Source organism: Nelumbo lutea, chromosome 3 (assembly GCF_056320005.1).
Source record: "Nelumbo lutea isolate HS-2025 chromosome 3, American lotus-T2T, whole genome shotgun sequence".
Lineage (NCBI taxonomy): Eukaryota > Viridiplantae > Streptophyta > Magnoliopsida > Proteales > Nelumbonaceae > Nelumbo > Nelumbo lutea.
This window is the reverse complement of record NC_142686.1, coordinates 45,203,140-45,223,275: the sequence shown is the minus strand read 5'-3', so window position 1 is coordinate 45,223,275 and position 20,136 is coordinate 45,203,140. Positions and strand designations below refer to the sequence as shown.

The window sequence follows — 20,136 nt, the reverse complement described above, 5'->3', positions numbered from 1 at the left end:
CCAGTAACCCGAACTCACTACTGGGAACCCGAACTCACTACTAGGAACCCGAACTCACTACTAGGAACCCAAACTCACTACTGGGAGCCCGAACTTGCTACTAGGAACCAGAACTCTCCCTTAGGCCCCGAAGCCAAACCCGAACTGGCCTGCCCTATGGCAGTTTGGAACACACCTCCGAACTGGCTTGCCTTATAGCAGTTCGGGACACACCTCCCCGAATTGGCCTGCCTTATAGCAGTTCAAGACACACCTCACCAAACAGACCTTCCCTATGGCAGTTTGGGACATACCTCCGAACTCAAGACTTCACCTCGCTCACCACTCCGGCACTTCGCCTCCAAGACGCCAAGCTGAACAAACTGTACCATGACTGACACCAAGGAAGTTCGTACCCAAGGGCGGCGCACCTACTGATTTGGGATTTGACACTTGATGGCTGCACTTCAAACGGCTTCCTACCACCGCCATCTCCAGTTACAGAGACGGCTCCGACAAGGAGCAGTGGCGGTTCTGTCCCAGCAGATAGGATGACACTTGAACTGGCAGAAACACAGAAGTAATCATACCCGACCTGATAGAGCCCTCGGAGTGAGTGTGCGAAGTGGTTATAAAAGGCCCCCTACCCCCCACAACAAGGTATGTGAACTTTGCGCCATCTGGTCTTTATCTTGCCTTTGAGAGAATACTAACTTGAGCTTTAGAGTTATCTCACCGGGTTCCCCCCGGAGTTCCCTCATCTTCTCCATTTCAGGCTCCCCGTTGCTCCAGTCAGAGGCAAGATCGTTGACAGCTAGGACCGGCCAGATTGCACACCATCAATTAGTATCCTCTACTTTGGGCCTAGTGTCACTTTGGTCTCCGAACTTTAAAATTTGACAATTTAGTATCCAAATTTTCAAAACGTGTCAATCTAGTACCTACCATTAACCATTAACCATCTGTAAATCAGCCATTGAGTGACATTTGAAAAAAGCACAAATACCCTTCGAGTGTCATCTAATTTTCTTTATCAACCATCCAAATGTTGACAAAAAATTAACAATCCTAAATCCTTGCCTTTTTTTATTCAAGAAAGTTAGGGTCACGTCTCAATGGGCATTCTGGACCCCATCTTTCTTGAATAAAAAGGGCAAGGTTTTAGGATTGTTAATTTTTGTCAACGTTTGGATGGCTAATAAAGAAAATTAGATAACACTCAAAGGGAATTTGTGTCTTTTTTAAATTCCATTTAACGGTTGGTTAATGATAGATATTGGATTGACACATTTTGAAAATTCGGATACTAAATTATTGCATTTTTAAGTTCGGAGACCAAAATAATCGGGAATTTTCCCTTAATTTTAAAAGTATAAGGCTTTTTGATGAGTAAGGGAGCTCATCATAAATGTGCTAAAATAGTACAAAGACAAATGGGGATTAATAGGTTGGAGTGTTCTAAATATTTGGGAGTTCCTTTTGGTGTTGGGTAGGAAGATGACTCAAGCAACTGTAAATTTTATTTTAAAATTTAATCAGAAATTGAATAGGTGGAGAGCTGCACATGCTTTTATCTCAAGCTGAAATATTAACTTTCATCAAGTCAAGTTTTGCAAACTTTGCCGAATTATTATATTGTCAATCATTGAATTTCTAATTCCGTTTTGCAAGAAATGGACAAATTACAAATGAATTTCTGGAGTGAAGAACAAGGAAATAGAGGCTATTATTGGTGTTCATGCGATCAATTATGCTGTAAGGATGAAAAGGGTGGGGTTGGATTAAGAAAAGCAGAACAGGTTAATAAGGCATTGTTATTGAAGTTGGGTGGGAGATCTATTAATTCAAAAGATGAATTATGGACTAAGCTTATAAAGTCCAAATATTTATCAAATTATGAGTGATGCCCAAGGAAAATTGAAAAAAAAAAAGCAAGGCTCACCTGTTGAGAAATGCATAGGAAGGAGCTTAATCAAATTAAGAAAGGATATTGACATTCAAGTTGCTAGAGATTCTGAGATGTCTAATTGAGGGAATATGTCGATGAAGGGTGATTAAAGCTCAATTTAAAAAATTCTGATCTTATGATGAACAATAACTCTAGTCAAACAATAAGCTTAAGATTTTAATCAATGAAGTGTGGAAACTAAAAATTCCTCCTAGATTTAAGTTATTTAGGCTCACTTTGGAAGGAATACAAATGCAAATATGTATGGTGTAAATACATACAAAATAATACAAAATATAGGGTTTTGCACTCTACATATTTGCATTTGTACTCCTTCTAAACTCAGCCTTATGTAAAAGGTCTATGAAGGTTTTCTAGGAATTAAACTTAGGAGATTAGTGTCTGATTTTGTGTGGCAAATTTTAGATTCTATAAAAGACAAAAACTCAATGAGACATGCAATGTCTTGGGAAATTATCACCAAGGTTCAAAGTATTGATACACCCAATATGAATGAATTTGCATACTGGGTGAAACAAAGGCACACAATTTTTTTATTATTTTTTAATTTTACTGGCGTCGGTCAGGGGTGTCAATAGACCGATTTTAGGTTGGACCCCATCCAAACCAAAATCAATTTGGACAGATTGGATAAATCAATAAGATATATTGAATTGAACTAATCCAGACTTGATGGTCGAAAGTATTTATTGGATTAGATTGAACCTGGTCCATCTATAATGAATTTATATTGGATTGAGTGAATATCTGGCCCCTTGATATAAGATAAGAATATAGGTGTCAATTGACCAGGTTTAGGTTGGAATTTGGAACCAATCTAAATTAAAACAAATTTGAACAGATTGGATGGTCCAGACATTGAATTAGACGGGTCCAAAATATTCATTGGTTTGGATTGGACCTGGTCCATTTGTAATGGACTCACATTGGACTGATCGGATTGGACCAAATCTGGTCCAATTGACACCCCTAGGTCGGTCTCAGACCCGATTACCCCCTGGAAATATAAAAAACCCAAAACCTTGAGTATTTAGTGTATCGGTGTGTAGCTAGAATGATACGATATGCTCAATACACCCGATATGTTGCAAAGTTTTGATGCTTGGATATTACCGGTTATTATTTTTAGTTGATCAGAATTAGGAAAAAATTTCAAGGTAAGTAAGCTTCTGTTAGTAGAATTGTAAATCAGATCAAAAATATTTTTAATAAGTGCGATAGCTGGTGCTTGGATAATTGTAGAGATCCTCCTGAGTTTATTAATTTGTATTGAGATAGTCGTCTGAAAAATGAGAGTGAAGGCATTGTTGCTTTTGTTGCCAGAACTGATGGATTATTAATTTATTATTATTATCTTTAATGTTACAATACAGATGAAAGCAGTATCCATGGAGAAAATACGCTGAAAAGTGGAAATGGAGTTCTTAGCTATTCTTTTTACAATTAAATTGGCTGAAGTTTTGGGATGGATTCTCTTTTGGTTATCAGAGCTTTATATTTACATTTCGAAAGTGCTGTTTTGGACATGTAGTTCTGTTTTGGGTGATATTAAATCTTTATGTAATTCTTTGATGATGACTTGAGCATGCAGGTAGGAATCTAGATAGATCAGCCCATACTGTTGCTCAATATGTGAAAGGTTTGAATGGACTGTTTATCTGGTGGTTTGAATCTTTTGTTGTTTAATTAATATTAAGTTTTATTCAAAAAAAAAAAAAGAGAAAAAGAAAAAGTGCATTCAATTTAACTGACAAAAATAAAGAGCTTAAACCACCTGCTTGAACATCAGCGACCAGGAGATCCTTATACATGTGAATGCATGTGAAAAATGTGTGATAATCTTTTCTTTTTTTCTTTATTTTTTTGGGAAAATATAGATCCTTTTTATTTGGCCAAGATGGCTAAACATGGACCACCTTTACATCATCTCCAGACAATCTTAAAAGGGATCCCTCAGTGGGGTTTAGAACTTACAAGAGGACAAAACTTAGAAAGCCAAGCAGAAGTTGAGTTCGGTCTTCATGGTATACCGTCATCAGTCCCAAGCGCTGCATCATTCCCTGGCATTCCCTGAATAAGATTATGTCCAGCCCAGCCACCAGCATCTGAGTGTCCTTGTCCTGTAGCCTGTAGTGTACATAATATACCACCCAAGTAGAGTCAAGACTCAAGATTCTATTATCAGATAATGAAAGCCACTGATTCTTAACGAGTGTACTGTACCACATCAAAGATACCAGTGTTCTTCCCATGTAGGATTAATGGATTCGAATAATTGCTCAAGCTTGTGGATAGATGGAACTAAGGCTGGGGCAGATCATGGATCTCTTTCTCCATTCTATTCCTATCCTTGCGGGTACAGCAGTCTTCCTTATTTCTCATCTAGGTTAATAGAATACACAAGATTGCAGACTCGTAAAATTACCCAGAAAATCACAGTTATTCACAGCAGCAAAAAGCATGCAACTTGGGTCCCTCTGGGCTGATGCGTATCGATACTTGAAACCTTGACTAAGTGAGTTTTAGATTAGACAGCCATTGAAAAGATGTCGTATTGGTGAAACCATGATATTAGAGATTTCATTTTACTCTGGAGTATAGTCAGTATAGTATACTCTCTCCTTGATCTTAGCAGCCTCAGCATCCAACTCGAAGATGGTGGGTGATTATGAAATGAAATAATATAGATAAAAAATAATAATAAATATTAAGAAAAAAATATGGAGCATCCAGAAAATACAGGCCTTGTACAGAAGGCATAGTCCATTAGAAAACACAAGGAGCTGAAGATTTCAGGTAAACAAGAAGGATATACTCTAACTTGCTGTACAAGGAAATAATAGGAAATTATACAAACTCGAGGTAGCTTTCTCATACCCGATTACTATTGAACAGCTAGCCTCTGGAGATGATCCAAGAATACCTCAAAGCTGACATCATCTGTGAAAATTACATTTCCTCCTGGTGAGGGAGCATTTAAGTTGTAAGTGGCTGAAGGATTCAATTTAGCCAAAAGAAAGCGGGCCTGCATTAATTCACAGCATTGTCAAATTCATACTAGAAAGAAAACCCCATTTTGTACTACTTTTTGGGGTGTGGAATCAAAAATAAAATAAGCACATATGTAAATGTAGGGGCTGTTCAGGTATATTATAATTCCATGATAGCATGCAGGGAGAATTTCTCAGTTGCACATGTGGATGGTTATTCCAATCAGGCATCCATTAGAACTAAACTAATCAATAAGTAACAATAACAGAAACAGTTAAAGAAAATGAAAAAAGACAAAGGTCAAAAAACAATTTTATCACAAATGTTGCATTATATAACAAAATATATGTAATAGATAACATTGATCCGCATAATAACAATATTTATCATATTAGACAACCTTAATAAGTATATAACCACCGGAAGAAGAAACATAATTTAGACAGGCAAATTTGAATAGTTATCCTATGCAGCATCTACTGTATAAATTTATAGGTATTTAAAAACACCCAGCAAGGTCAGAAGAAACCGGAAAAACTCCATTGATGTTCTTGGACACCAACACCTCCCGTATGTTTTGAGTTTAGCATATCTACCAAAAATTTGTTACTTTAGGGTAAAAAAATGAACAAATGTCATCCTGGTTATTTTGAACACTTATTACTCATCCTTGGTTTAGTCATTGGACAAAGAAAAAAATCTGTTGTACTCCTAAATTTGTCTCTTAAAGAAAGTACCAATGGAAATGATAAATTTGTCTTTTCTACTCAGAAAATGGCCAAAGTATATATGCATTTTCTTGAAGATATACATTTTGACTGACAATGATGCACGGATTTTCACTTTTTTCAACAAAGAAATTCATTAAGCATTAAAATAAATTTAAATTTGTAACAACATGTTGGAGCACTCCAACTAAGCCTAGATGCACAGAGCATACTTTTGCTCAAAAAACTGATGACTATTGACCCCTGTTTATAGCCAGTACATCAGCCGTTCCATTTGCAGTTCTTCTAACCCAATTGAAAGTGATGTTGAGTTCCATTGAGAGGTAGGTTATCTCTTTGAAGGCATGCTTGTAAATCCAAAGAGCTGAATTTGTTTTTCTTGTTTAAGATATGACTTGAATCCCCTTCCACTTTCAACTCTTGGCGTTCAAGCTGTTTTGCTAATCTTAATCCTTGAAGCAGTACTGTCAGTTCAGCTATAACTGAGTCACCAGTTCCAATTGGCCTAGAATACAAAGCCACCATCGAGCTCAAGTGGTTCCTGAATACACTCCCTATGCCCTGCCCTCCCCAGATTACCCATGGAGCTACCATCAAACTTCAGCTTTCTCTTGTTATCATCTGGTTAATTCCAATTCATATGCATATTTTCTTTCCTTGTTCCTGTTTGAGCCACTTCTGTCCAAGTCCTTACAATATCATCGACTGAGAATGTTTGAAAGAGTTCAAAGTTTTTATCCAAAGTAATGGATTTTCACCTTTCTAATAAAGGAAGTGATATAATTGTCAAAACATTAATGAAGGTTGGCTGATATTTAAGAAACTTGAGGGCAAACAATTTTCAAAAACACAAGGGTAATTTCCAAAACAAAAGCCATAAATAAAATCTCTTAAATATTAAATATATAAGCACATGAATTGTAACATGTAGGTATGAATGGGAAGTACCATCTGTTGGATCTTCTGTAATTATCACAATTTAGACCATGCTATGACACTAACTTCCAGTCTCACTAAATTAAAAGCAATTAATTTCAAATAGGTAAACAATGATTAACTGGACCTACATCATACAGTGGCATAAGAGAGCAGTTTAAAGATCTGATATAGATCATACATTCTTCTTCTTCTTCTTGTTCTGAAACCTTTCTAGAAGAAGTTCTGGATGTAGCTTCCAACAGGTATCCTTGGTGTGTTTCGGTTTTTTACAGTATTCACATATCACATCTTTCTTCTCAGTAGGCCCCTTTGACTTCATCCCTGCATGTGCAAAATGCTTTGGGGAGGTGGTCCTTGTAACTATACTTTCCGCCCACTTTCTTCACTACTAACCATGAAATATGCTTGAGCAAGAGTCACTTCATCATTTGCTAAAATATTCTGCTTAGTGATATTGAACTCCGAATTGAGTCCAACGAAAAACTCAAACACCATGTTCCTTTCCACCAACTTTCTATAAGTTTCTGCATCTTTGGCGCTCTCCTACACAAATGTTTCCATCACATCAATTTCCTGCCATAGAGATTTCAACATAGAGTAATACGCAATTACACATTTCTCCCCCTGTCTTAGGTTGTTCACATCATTCTTCAATTTATAAGATTTGGAAACATTTAATTTCTGCTGAGAATATGTTTATGTAACACTGTCCCAAATCACCTTGGCTAAGTGCACCCAGAAGTAATGCTGACTTATGTGAGACTGCATAGAGTTGACTAACCACCTAATAACTGTGTAATTCTCCTGCATCCACTTCTCATATGTGGGATTAATCTCTGCTAGTTTCTTCTCACTTCCTGTAAGATACCCCAATGTTAAAATACAACTTTGTTTTAGGGTTATTTTAGTCTTTTTTCTTCTTTAAATCAGTGTTTTTGTCTCTATTCTCAAGCATTTGTATATAGGGGTAATAGTGTAATTTTACCTTTTATTATGAATTAAACATTATGGGCGGCAATTCTCTTCTTTGATAGAAACTGTGAAGCCCTATTCTATTCAACCTTTATTCTCCATCTCTTCTCCTTCTAGGCTCATACCAGAAGCCTTCTTTTTATTTATTTAACTAAATACAAGCCTGGTAACATGGTATTAGAGCCAGGTTGGTCGAGTTTCCAGGTTTAGGGGTTGCGGCTATGCTATTGAAGTTTCAAAAACAATAGTTAAGTTGGTTGGATGCTGTTATTGAGTCGAGAAGGTGTTTGTCTAGGGAGAGTGTTGCAGAAGTAACTGATGGCTACCTCTGGCAATGAATACAAAACTAGTATGAAGGTACAACTTGATTTCATGGCTGTACAAATGACGCTGGTTAAACTTAATGGTACTGACTACGTACCAAGGGCAAAGCTTGAAGAGTTTGCGGAATGAATTGGATTCGTATCAGCCTCTTTCGATTGATCTCAAAGTGCAAAAAGAACAGAGAGATCAGTTGGATGTGGCGCGTTTTCTTTCTGAATTGAGGTCTGAATTTGAACCAATGCATGCCTAGATTTTAGGTAGCAGTGATATACATACACTATCAGAAGTCTTCTCCAGAGTAAGAAGGGTTACGAGTCCACATATCGATAGCTCTCTAGTATTAGAGAAGCCAGCCCTAGCCGCAACCAGCGGTGGTAGAGGTGGCTCACGTGGTAGAAGTAGCTATCCCAAAGGTAGTAACTTTGGTGTGAGAGGAGGTCGCAATGGTGGTAGAGATGGGAATTTTAGAGGTTGTGGTGTCAGCATTGCTGGTCGAGGAATGATCAAAGAATGCAGCTATTGTGGACGGGAAGGACACACTGTGAACTACTGTTATGATTTGCATGGCCCATCTTCTACTTGGGCCAATCATGCTACTGTAGAAGGAGATAGTGGTACTATGAGAGATGGCTCCATTTCTTTAGGTACTGGGAAGGAGAAGGAAATGGTTTCCATCACCTGAGAAGAGTATGAAAAACTTCATCTGTCTTCTTCTTCTTTTGGAAATACTACAACTCTTACAAAGTCAGGTACAACATGTCTTGTTTCTTCCTTTGAACCATGGATTGTTGATTCTGGGGCCTCAGATCACATGACTGGGTACTCTCAGACCCAGAAAGGATATAAGTGCTACAGTCCTTCACTCCTTCCTTTTGGCGCTCCTTTGTTATTCCTAATATGACTTTCTTTGAAAATGTTCCTTTTTTTCCTCAATTGAACCTACTTCTCTTAATACTCTATCCCCACCTCCACTTCCCTTACCAATGGAGGAGGTGTTTGTGCCTACTCCTGCTGTTCAAGAGTCAATGCGACCACCGATCCATCGAGTGTATGCTCACGACCCTCGTGGTATTGTGTTTCAGCCTTCTCCAGCTCTATCTCCGTCATCAGAGGCTCCTCTGTCGATGGATCCATCTCATTTCGATCTTCCCGTTGCGCTTCGCAAAGGTAGGCGTGCTTGTACTGAACATCCTATATCTCGTTATGTTTCATTTGCCCATTTATCTCCATCCTATCGGAATTTTGTATCCCTTTTATCGTCTGTGTTTGTTCCTTGATCTCTTCAAGATGCTCTTCTCTTTCCGGAATGGAAAAAGGGCGATGGATGAGGAATTTCATGCTCTTCAATCTAATCATACTTGGAACCTCACTTCTTTGCCTCCACGAAAGAAAGCAGTTGGTTGTCGGTGGGTTTACACTGTTAAGCATCTTGCTCTCGCCAATGGTAGTGTGGAGAGATATAAAGCACGCTTAATAGCCAAAGGGTATATATAGACCCATGGTGTTGATTATACTGAGACCTTTTCACCTGTAGCTAAAATGGGTTCGGTCCGGATGCTTATTTCCTTGGCTGCACACTTTGATTGGCCATTCTAGTTGGATATTAAAAATGCATTTCTTCACAGTGACCTAGAGGAGGAGGTGTATATGGAGCAACCTCCAGGGTACGTTGCACAGGGGGAGGAAGGTAAGGTGTGTTGGTTGAAGAAAGCAATTTATGGGTTGAAGCAATCTCCGAGGGCCTGGTTTGGGAGATTTAGTAGTGTAGTACACAAGTTTGGGATGACACAATGTAGGGTTGATCATTCAGTGTTCAGTAGAGACACCACCTCTGGGAAGATTGTGTTAGTAGCCTATGTCGATGACATCATTATCATAGGAAGTGATGAGTATGGCATTGAAAAGCTTAGACGGTTTTTACAAAACCAGTTCCAGACTAAGGACTTGGGGCACTTGAAATATTTTTTGGGCATAGAAGTAGCATGGTCAAAGTTGGGAATCTCTTTCTCACAAAGGAAGTATGTGTTTGACCTGTTGGAAGAAACTGGTCTTTTAGGGGAAAAGCCAGTGGATACCCCTATAGATCTGAATGTGAAGATGTCTAATAGTGAGGGGGAACGCCTAGATGATCTTGGACAGTACAAGGGAGTAGTTGGAAAACTGATTTATTTAACCATTACAAGACCCGACATTTCCTTCAGTGTTGGATTATTGATCCAATTCATGCAAAACCCAAAGATAATCCATTGGGAAGGTATTGTTAAAGTTCTACGCTATTTGAAGGGGGCTCCAGGTAAAGGGTTGTTGTATAAGAAAGATGGAGAACTTTCCTTGGAAGGATACACAGATGCTGATTAGGCAGGGTCGGTTACTGGCAGGAAATCAACAACTGGTTACTGCACTTTTTTGGCAGGGAATTTGATTACTTGGAAAAGCCAGAAGCAGAATGTGGTGTCTAGGAGTAGTGCTGAGGCCAAGTACAGAGCCATGGCCCACACTACATGTGAGTTGGTGTGGTTGAGACAATTGTTACAAGAGATGGGAATATCAGTCACAACCCCCATGAAGCTATTTTGTGACAACTTGGCTGCCATTCATATCTCTTCCAATCTAGTGTATCATGAGAGGACCAAACACATAGAGGTGGATTGCCACTTTGTTAGAGAAAAGGTGGTCAGTGGAGAAATCATTACCCCATATGTGAAGTCTGAAGATCAACTAGCTGATTTGTTTACCAAAGGCTTAAGTGGTGCTCGAATGAAGTACATTTGTAACAATTTGGAGTTGTATGATATATATGCTCCAACTTGAGGGGGAGTGTTAAAATACAACTTTGTTTTAAGGTTATTTAGTCTTTTTTCTTCTTTAAATCAGTGTTTTTTGTCTCTTTTCTCAAGCATTTGTATATTGGGGTAATAGTGTAATTTTACCTTTTATTATGAATTAAACATTCTGGGCGGCAATTCTCTTATTTGATAGAAATTGTGAAGCCCTGTTCTATTCAACCTTTCTTCCCCTCTTCTTCTTCTCCATCTCTTCTCCTTCTAGGCTCATACCAGAAGCCTTCTTTTTATTTATTTATCTAAATACAGGCCTGATAACACCTAATTTGCCTCTGCTGCAAACATAAATCCGTATGATTGTGCCTAAGCCAAGTAATTTGTTTCATCTAGCTTAATTGTTGTCACAACATTCAGCATAGGTTCTGCTGGATCAATCCCGGATTCTGCGTTTTGTTTCCAAACTGCTCCATTAATCGAACAAAAATCCAAAAATGATATTTCTAGCCCAGTGGGGTGGGTAAGTGAGTATTTACTATGAAACATAGAGCTAATGGCATAGTGGAAGGATATAAAGCTAGGTTGGTGGTAAAGGGATTCACACAGGTGTATGCAATTGATTATGCTGAAACTTTTGCCCCGGTGGCTAAGATGAACTCCACTAGAGTCCTCATTTCCTTGGTTGCCAACTTTGATTGGAAACTTCACCAATTAAATATTAAGAATTCCTTTTTGAATGGTGATCTAGAGGAAGAAGTATATATGGTCCAACCTCCTAGTTTTTGTGCTAAAGGTAGTGAGAAGAAAGTGTGCAAATTGAAGAAATCTTTGTATGGCTTGAAACAATCACCGAGGGCTTGATTTAGCAGGTTCCACTTAGCTATGCAACAAATTGGTTTTAAGCAGCATTAGTCTAGTCATACATTATTTGTGAAGAGGGGGTGAAAGTAAAATTGCAACAGTAATTGTGTATGTTGATGACATAGTTGTCACTGGAGATTGGACAAGTAAGGTTGTAAAGTTGAACAAATTCTTAGCTACTCTGTTGGAGGTGAAAGATCTAGGCCCTTGAGGTATGTTCTTGGAATTGAAGTTGCCTGCTCAAAGAGGGGTATCTTCATTTCTCAAAGGAAATACATCCTAAATCTTCTTTAGGACATAGGTAAACTGGGAGTAAAGTCAGTTGATTCTTCTATTGATCCCAATCACAAGTTGGGTAATTGTGATGGGGAGGCAATAAAAGATGTGAAACAGTTCCAAAGGCTTACGGGAAAGCTTTTGTATTTACCTATGATTAGACCATACATTGCAAATGTTGTAGGTGTCCCCAGGTAGTTCATGCATGCTCCAAAAGTTGCTCAAATGGAAGCCACAAAGGTGATTCTTAGGTATCTCAAGAAGTATCTAAGGGCTGGTTTACTCTTCCAGAAGTATGGACATCTAAAGGTGGAAGTGTATATAGATGCTGATTGGGTGGAAACTTTGCCACATGGAGGAGTAAGAAGCAAAGTGTGGTTGCAAGATCTAGGGCAGGATCAGAATATAGAGCTATGTCCCATGGTGTTGCTGAAATGTTGTGGATAAAAAATTTGTTAAATGAGTTGGGATTTGCTATTGGCAGTCCTATGCCATTGTATTATGAGAACAAGGCATCCATCAATATTGTCGCCAATCCAGTTCTCCATGATAGGACTAAGCACATTGAAGTGGATAAACATTTTTATCAGGGAGAAGATTGAAAGTGGGGAAGTTTGCACCCCTTATGTCTATTCTGAAGAACAAAATGCAAATATCTTCACAAAGTGTGCCTGTCCTTAGAAGAAAAAATCACTTTTACTAAGAAAACATCTCTTTTGTATCTCTCACCCCCACAATGTGTGCACTTGAGGTGCTTTTTGTCTGAACCCTTCCCTCCTTTTGGCTTGAAGAAATCAAAGATGAATGCTCAACATACTACAAATGGGTGTCTACTTGCATCTCTTTCCTTCTAACCTCCTCATTCCATACAAGATAACAAACATGCTATAAATCCAAAAGCTCATCCCTTCCCAATATTTGAGATCTTATCCCTTTGTATATAGGGTCTATGCCAACTAGCAACTTAAAAGCTCTATCTTCCTTTGTCTGTTTATCATGCTTCTCCTTATCTTTTGCATTCTCCCATTCAATCACAAGATGATGATCTAATTCCTCTCACAACCCTACTAAAGTTGCAATGTAAGTTGCTATAGACATATCCCCTTGCTTTAAGGAAGCAATATCTTGTGTTCACCTGTAAATTCTTGCATTGTTCTTCTGCGATCCATAGGTCTTATACACTTTTTCTTGGATCTTGAAGGTATTGGGAAGTGTTGAACAGTTCTTGCTACCCTTAGAGTCATTAAAGCAAGTAACCAAGGCATAACAATAGCATTTTCCCTACACCAAGTCGAGAATTCAGCACCCCCCTCCTTGGGTTCCTTCTTCTTTCCATTTATATAACCCATAAGATCCCGGGGGGTAATGAATAACTTGAATGAAACAGGCCATTCTCTGAAATTATATTCATCCAGCAACATATTCATTATTTGTAGACTATGCAGGTTAGGATTGTCAAGGTTTGAGGCTCTTGCAACAGTCCTATTGTCCTTAGAAGACTCTTCTCCTGAGGTTGTTGACATGCTTCCTTTCTAACAACAACACAACAGCTGCTGCCACAAAAAAAAAAGGCCAATACCCTGCTGAAACTGAGGCCGAACTGATAATAGTACCTTGCTGGACAAAACAACAACACTTGCAGCCTCCCTACACCTTCCAAATTCTAGAACCTCACAATTGTAATTGGCTGGCACCAGGAACTACCCTCCAGGATAAATCCAGGATTGTCCACTCAGTCTTCCTTCTAGATTTGTTCTAAACAGATCTCTCTAGTAGTCGAATGGCTACTGGCTGCTGTAAACAAGTTCTAGTAGGGCATACACAAACTGAGAAAACTACTCTTTGTCCCTACGCCCAAAGAGAAACCCTAGATACAGACCTCTTTGTAAGTAACAATCAGACCTTGGGCTTCTTCACAAGAGCCAGAAAAAAAAGAAGAAAAGAAAACAGTAGAGAAAAGAGAAGAAAAAAATGCTAGAAATAACCAACAATCAGGTTGATTTGCTTTGATACCATGTTTGCTGATTTTCTAGAGAAGAAGAGAAGAGTAGAGAAGAATGAATGGGCAATAAAAGTATTTTTATCCGACCATAGAACTTAATTTATATTAAGATTTGAACATTACATAAAAAGACTAGAATGCCTCTAATTAGTAATGGGACACCTAGACGATAAAACAATAAAACTAACCTAGGCCCATAACAGTGAAAGGGACTGAAATATTGTTAGAATGCTCGAGTCAGGGGTATTTTCATCATTCTGGTGTATCTTATTGAAAGTGAAATGTCTATTGTATCTGAGTTTAAGTTATGTGTCCCATTTTCTATGAGGGACAAAATTTTCTTTCTTGTAACTCAAGTTTTTCATGAATAAAAGTTAAGTGGGTCGGCTAGGAGAGGTACTTTAGTACATCGTCTCTTCTAGTCTGGCTGAACACTCTTCTCCTCTCCTTCTTCTTTCTCTTTTCTTTCTTCTTTCTTCTTCTCTACTTTGACCTAGAAACAACTAGGATTTATTCACATGGTATCAGAGCATTAAGGTCTGGTGTTCGTTTTCTTGCTGCTGTCTTCTTCCTGGGTTCGCCGCCAGCTTCACAGTAAGTTTCATCATCCTACAACTGATCTGATTGAAGACTCGATAAAGGGCTGAAAAGGAGTTGTCATTTTGAGGGCCTAGAGGTGAGAATGCCTCTGGCCGGTGCTGTGGTGGTCGTTGAAGTGGTATACTAGACCCTCTATTCAGTGTACAAAGAGGGCTGGTCGTATATAGGTATGGACACTGCTGTCGTGTGTTCAGAAATGGACTGTGAATGCTGATTTTTTTTGTGTGCTTCGAAAGTTAGTTGTTGTGGTGCTGGGTGAAACTGATACACATATCAGTCATGTTTTCTTGTGTGTTTTCTTGCTCACATGTGTGCTGAACGAAGAGTGGTAGACTGATGATGTCCACGACAGCAGTGGTGTGGTGTTGATTGTGTTGTGGTGAACCCCTAGACCTTGTGTGTAATCAGTTCTGCAGTCTGCAGAACAAGTGTTCGATGAAATGACTGAGTAATTTCAGTAGTGGTGTGGTGGTGGTAAATGGTCCTGCAGTGTGCAGTCCAAGTGTTTGATGTGTTGACTGAATGATTTCAGCTTTAGAGTGTAGTGTGTAATGTGCAGTTGAAGAAAGTGGGTTGGTGGTATTGTAAGTGAGAGAAGTCTTGTGACAAGTGTGAGATTGTGGTGTATATTTAGAGGAGACATAATTGAGATGGCTTCAACTGTAGTTGGGAATGACAACAAAACAGGCATCATGCTCTCCTCAGATTATCTAAGTATTCAAATGACATCCATCAAGTTGAATGGTGAGAACTATGTACCATGAGCAAAATCTGTGGAGATGTTCTTGAAGGCCAAGAGAAAAGTAAAACATGTGAGGGAGGAGAAACCTTCCTCTGATTCTCCTGGGTTTAGTGATTGGGAACAAGATGATGCACAGATAATGACATGGCTTTGGAACAACATGGAACCAAAGATTAGTGTGAACTTCATGTTCCTAGATACAACCAAAGTGATTTGGGATCATGCTAAAAAGTTGTACTCTGGACAAGACAATACAACTAAGGTATATCAGTTATACCAAGAGTACTTCAATTTGAAGCAAGGAAGTCAAAGCTTAGAAGAGTTTTATGCAAGTTTGAGAAACATCCGCAATGAGCTAAATGTGTATCACCCTCTCACATCAGATGTCCAGATTCAACAACAGCAACGTGAACAGCTTGATGTGACTAGGTTTCTTGTGGGCTTGAAGGCTGAGTATGAGCCTGTCAGAGCACAAATATTGGGGGGATCAGCTCCCCCCTCACTTGAAGAAGTTTTTGCCCATCTTAAGAGGACATCCATTGAGCCAGTGGAACATTCTTCCTTCTCTGATAGATCTGGTTTGGTAGTGACTAAAGGGAGTGGTCGTGGAAGTAGAAGTGGTGGTGGCAACAGTGGCCCTCCAAGCAACTGTGGTGGGCACATGTTTAACTGGGCCAGTGGCCGGACTGGAGGCCGTGAGTCAGGGGGAGGCCGTGGAAAAGGAAGGGGTAATGCTCAGAGAAAATGTACACATTGTGGCTTAGAGGAGCACACAGTTAATTTCTGCTATGATTTGCGTGGTCCACCCAACACTTGGTCTAACCATGTTACATCTAAGAGTAGTAGCACAATTACTAAAAGCCAGCAAACTGCACCAACCCCCTCCACACCCACTTGTGCTTCCGGGCAAGAAATGGTGAGTGTACCACGGGCAATATATGAGCAGTTCCTTCAAACAACTCAGCAGAACACAGCTACACTTGCCCATTTAGGTATGACTTGTTTAGCTTCCAAAGCTTCACCCTGGATCATTGATTCTGGCGCCTCGGACCATATGTCTGGGACTCCTGATGTATTTTCTTCCCTTTCTCGCACCTCCACATCTCAGACAGTTACACTTGCTAATGGTTCTACATCTCCTATTTGTGGTGTTGGTGATGTTGATCTCTCCTCATTGTCTTTAGCATCTGTTTTATATGTTCCTAAGTTCCCTTTTAACCTTATGTCTGTTAGTAGATTAACCAAGTCACTTAATTGTTCTGTAACCTTCTATCATTCTTCTTGTGTGTTTCAGGATCTCAAGACGGGGACGAAGATTGGTGGAGGGCATGAAGCCGGTGGTTTGTACTACCTTGATGGTGGTGGCCCTCCAGTGGCTTTTCAGTCGTCTCTTACTCCTCTCCAATGGCACTGCAGACTTGGTCATCCCTCTCTCAAGGCTTTGAAGCTGCTAGTTCCTTCCTTGAGTCATCTTTCATCATTAGATTGTGAGTCATGTCAGTTGGGAAAACATCATCGAGTCTCATTTAGTCCAAGAACTGATAGTCGTGTCTCAAGTCCTTTTGTTTTAGTTCATTCAGATGTATGGGGTCCAGTTAAAGTGGTGTCATACAATGGGTTTAAGTATTTTGTATTCTTTGTTGATGACTTTTCAAGAATGACATGGATCTATCTTATGAAAGACCGTAGTGAATTGTTCTCTATTTTTCAGAAATTTCATGCTGAAATATGCACTCAGTTTGGTGTTCATATGAAAATACGCTCCGATAATGCCAAAGAATACATCTCCTCATCGTTTCAGCAATACCAAGAACATCATGGAATAATTCATCAAACTTCTTGTGCCTACACCCCACAACAAAACGGTGTAGCTGAACGGAAAAATAGACATCTTCTTGAAACTACTCGGTCCTTGATGATCAATATGCATGTCCCAAAGCATTTTTGGAGTGATGCTGTTCTTACATCCTATTTTTTGATAAATCGGATGCCCATGTCAATCCTTGGAAGTCAATCCCCTTTCTCCGTGTTATTCCCCACTTTGTCTCCCTTTCCTCTCACCCCAAGAGTCTTTGGCTGTGTTTGTTTTGTTCAGCACTTGGGGCCTGGAGTAGACAAGCTAGATGCTCGGGCTACAAAGTGTATTTTTCTTGGCTACTCAAGGACTCAGAAAGGGTACAAGTGTTATAACCCTAAGTTTCATAAATCGTTTGTGTGCCCTGATGTCACCTTCTTTGAATTAGTTCCCTTTTTCTCCAATGTCGGGGTCTCTTCTTCTCCCTCTGTGGTTCCTCTTCCTGTTCCAGTTGTGGACCCCCTTCCCGTAGTTCCCACTCCTACTGCAGATGCACATCATATGCCGGTTAATACAGAGAGGCACCAATTACTCAAGTGTATACTCGCAGAAGTGCTTCGGCTCCTCCTCCACTTCAGCACCCATCGATAGATCCTGCTACTGCCCTTCTCCCTCAGATCTTCATCTCCCTATTGCTTTGCGGAAAGGTAACATACTTTTACTTCTCATCCTATTTCAGACTATATTTCCACTGCTCACCTTTCTGCTTCCCATTGCAAGTTTATATCATTACTCAAATCGGTTCCCATTCCCAAGACTGTACAGGAAGCCCTTGTCTCTCCAGGGTGGCGGCAAGCCATGGAAGAAGAACTCTCTGCTCTACAACATAATCATACGTGGGAACTCACCACCCTTCCTCCTGGTAAGCACACTGTTGGGTGTAAATGGGTCTATACAGTGAAACATCTTCCTGATGGCAGTGTGGAACGATTGAAGGCATGGTTAGTGGCCAAGGGCTATTCTCAGTTATATGGTGTGGACTATATGGAGACATTCTCTCCTGTGGCTAAAATTGGTTTAGTTCGGGTGTTGATCTCATTGGCTACTATGTATGATTGGCCTCTCCTACAACTTGACATAAAAAATGCCTTCCTACATTGTGATCTTGTTGAGGAGGTGTATATGGAGCAACCACTAGGGTTTGCTGCTTAGGGGGAGGCTAGTAAGGTGTGCAGACTCAAAAAGGCAATCTATGGACTGAAACAATCTCCTCGTGCATGGTTCAGCAGGTTCAGTGAAGTGGTGAAGGCCTTTGGGATGAAACAGTGTCAGGTTGATCATTCCGTGTTTAGCTATAAATCGAAAGATGGAAACATCTTGCTAGTCGTGTATGTGGATGATATTGTCATAACTGGAAGTGACAACAATGGAATTGACAGGCTGAAAAAATTCTTACAGGACCACTTCAATACGAAAGATCTGGGGAAGCTAAAGTATTTCTTAGGAATAGAAGTTGCGAGGTCAAAACAGGGGATCAACCTATGTCAGAGGAAATATGTTCTTGATCTACTTTAAGAAACAGGGTTGTTAGGTGCTAAACCAGCAGAGACTCCTATGGAACTCAATGCCAAGTTAAGTGTGAATGCAAGTGAAGAGTTTGATGATCCTGGAAGGTACAAAAGGTTGGTGGGAAAGTTGAACTACCTGACCATTACCCGACCAGATATATCATTTGTTGTGAGTGTGGTGAGTCAGTTTATGCAACATCCCCGGGTTCCTCACTGGGAAGTTGTTCTGAGAATTGTTAGGTACCTAAAGGTGCTCCAGGTCGTGGTTTGTTATACCAAAAAGGAGGACCTCTTGAGATAGTAGGGTACACAAATGCTGATTGGATTGACTCTATATCAGATAGGAGGTCAACCATAGGGTATTGTACCTTCCTGGGTGGCAATCTTGTAACTTGGAAGAGCAAGAAGCAAACAGTGGTGGCAAGAAGTAGTGCGGAAGCAGAGTACAGGGCTATGGCCCATACCACATGTGAACTAGTATGGCTGAAGAACCTACTACAGGAGATGGGTTTCTCATTTGACAAACCCATGAAACTATACTGTGATAACCAAGTTGCTGTTCACATCTCATCCAATCCTGTTTTCCATGAAAGAACTAAACATATTGAGGTGGATTATCACTTTGTGAGAGAGAAAGTGATAAGTGGGGTAATAACTACATCTCATGTGAGCTCAGGAAATCAGTGGGCAGATATCTTCACAAAAGGATTGTCTCGGGGAAGAATAGATTACATTTGTAACAAGCTGGGACTATATGATATATACTCTCCAGCTTGAGGGGGAGTGTTAGAATGCTCGAGCCAGGGGTATTTTGGTCATTCTGGTGTATCTTATTGAAAGTGAAATGTCTGTTGTATCTGAGTTTAAGTTATGTATCCCATCTTCTATGAGGGACAAAATTGTCTTTCTTGTAACTCAAGTTTTTCATGAATAAAAGTTAAGTGGGTCGGCTAGGAGAGGTACTTTAGTACATCCTCTCTTCTAGTATGGCTGAACACTCTTCTCCTCTCCATCTTTCTCCTTTCTTTCTTCTTTCTTCTTCTCTACTTTGACCTAGAAACAACTAGGATTTATTCACAAATATAAATAAGACGAATAGTCCCACAAATACACAACCACTCGTTACAACACTATGCACGTTCCCAAATCTTGTTCTACTCTTTCTCATTTCATCGTCTATTGGAGCTACTCCTAGGTTCTTACAAATAACTTCATTCTTAATCCTATCCTTTCTAGTTTTTTCACTCATCTATCTTAGCATTCACATTTCTGCCACATTCATTTTATTCTGGACATTTTGTTTCTTAACTGCCCAACACTCCGCTCCATACAACATAGCTGGCCTTACAACTGCTCTATAGAATTTTCCTTTTAATTTAAGTGGTATTCTCTTATCACATAAAAGTCCAAATGCACCCCCTCCATTTTTCTCATCCTGGTCTAATTCTTTATGACATCCTCTTTGATCTCTCCCTCGATATGAACTATTGAATTAAGGTATTGGAAATTGTCACATTAAGTTATCTCTTGGCCTCCAATCCTAAGTGTATCTTGATTTACACTCCTATTATTACTAAATTTACTTGTAATATACTCTGTTTTAGTCCCAC

The 20,136-nt window shown here is 39.5% G+C and overlaps 1 protein-coding gene across 1 annotated transcript in view; it reads right to left on the bottom strand.

Moving 5' to 3' along the window:
• Positions 1 to 4,610: 4,610 nt before the first annotated feature.
• Positions 4,611 to 20,136, bottom strand: part of LOC148864650 (protein transport protein SEC23 B-like) — a 41,180-nt gene continuing 25,654 nt past the window's right edge. Inside the window, exon 5 of the mRNA XM_088976327.1 lies at positions 4,611 to 4,973. Coding sequence (XP_088832453.1) covers positions 4,833 to 4,973 — 141 coding nt within the window. The 3' untranslated portion in view covers positions 4,611 to 4,832. The remainder of the gene's footprint in view (positions 4,974 to 20,136) is intronic.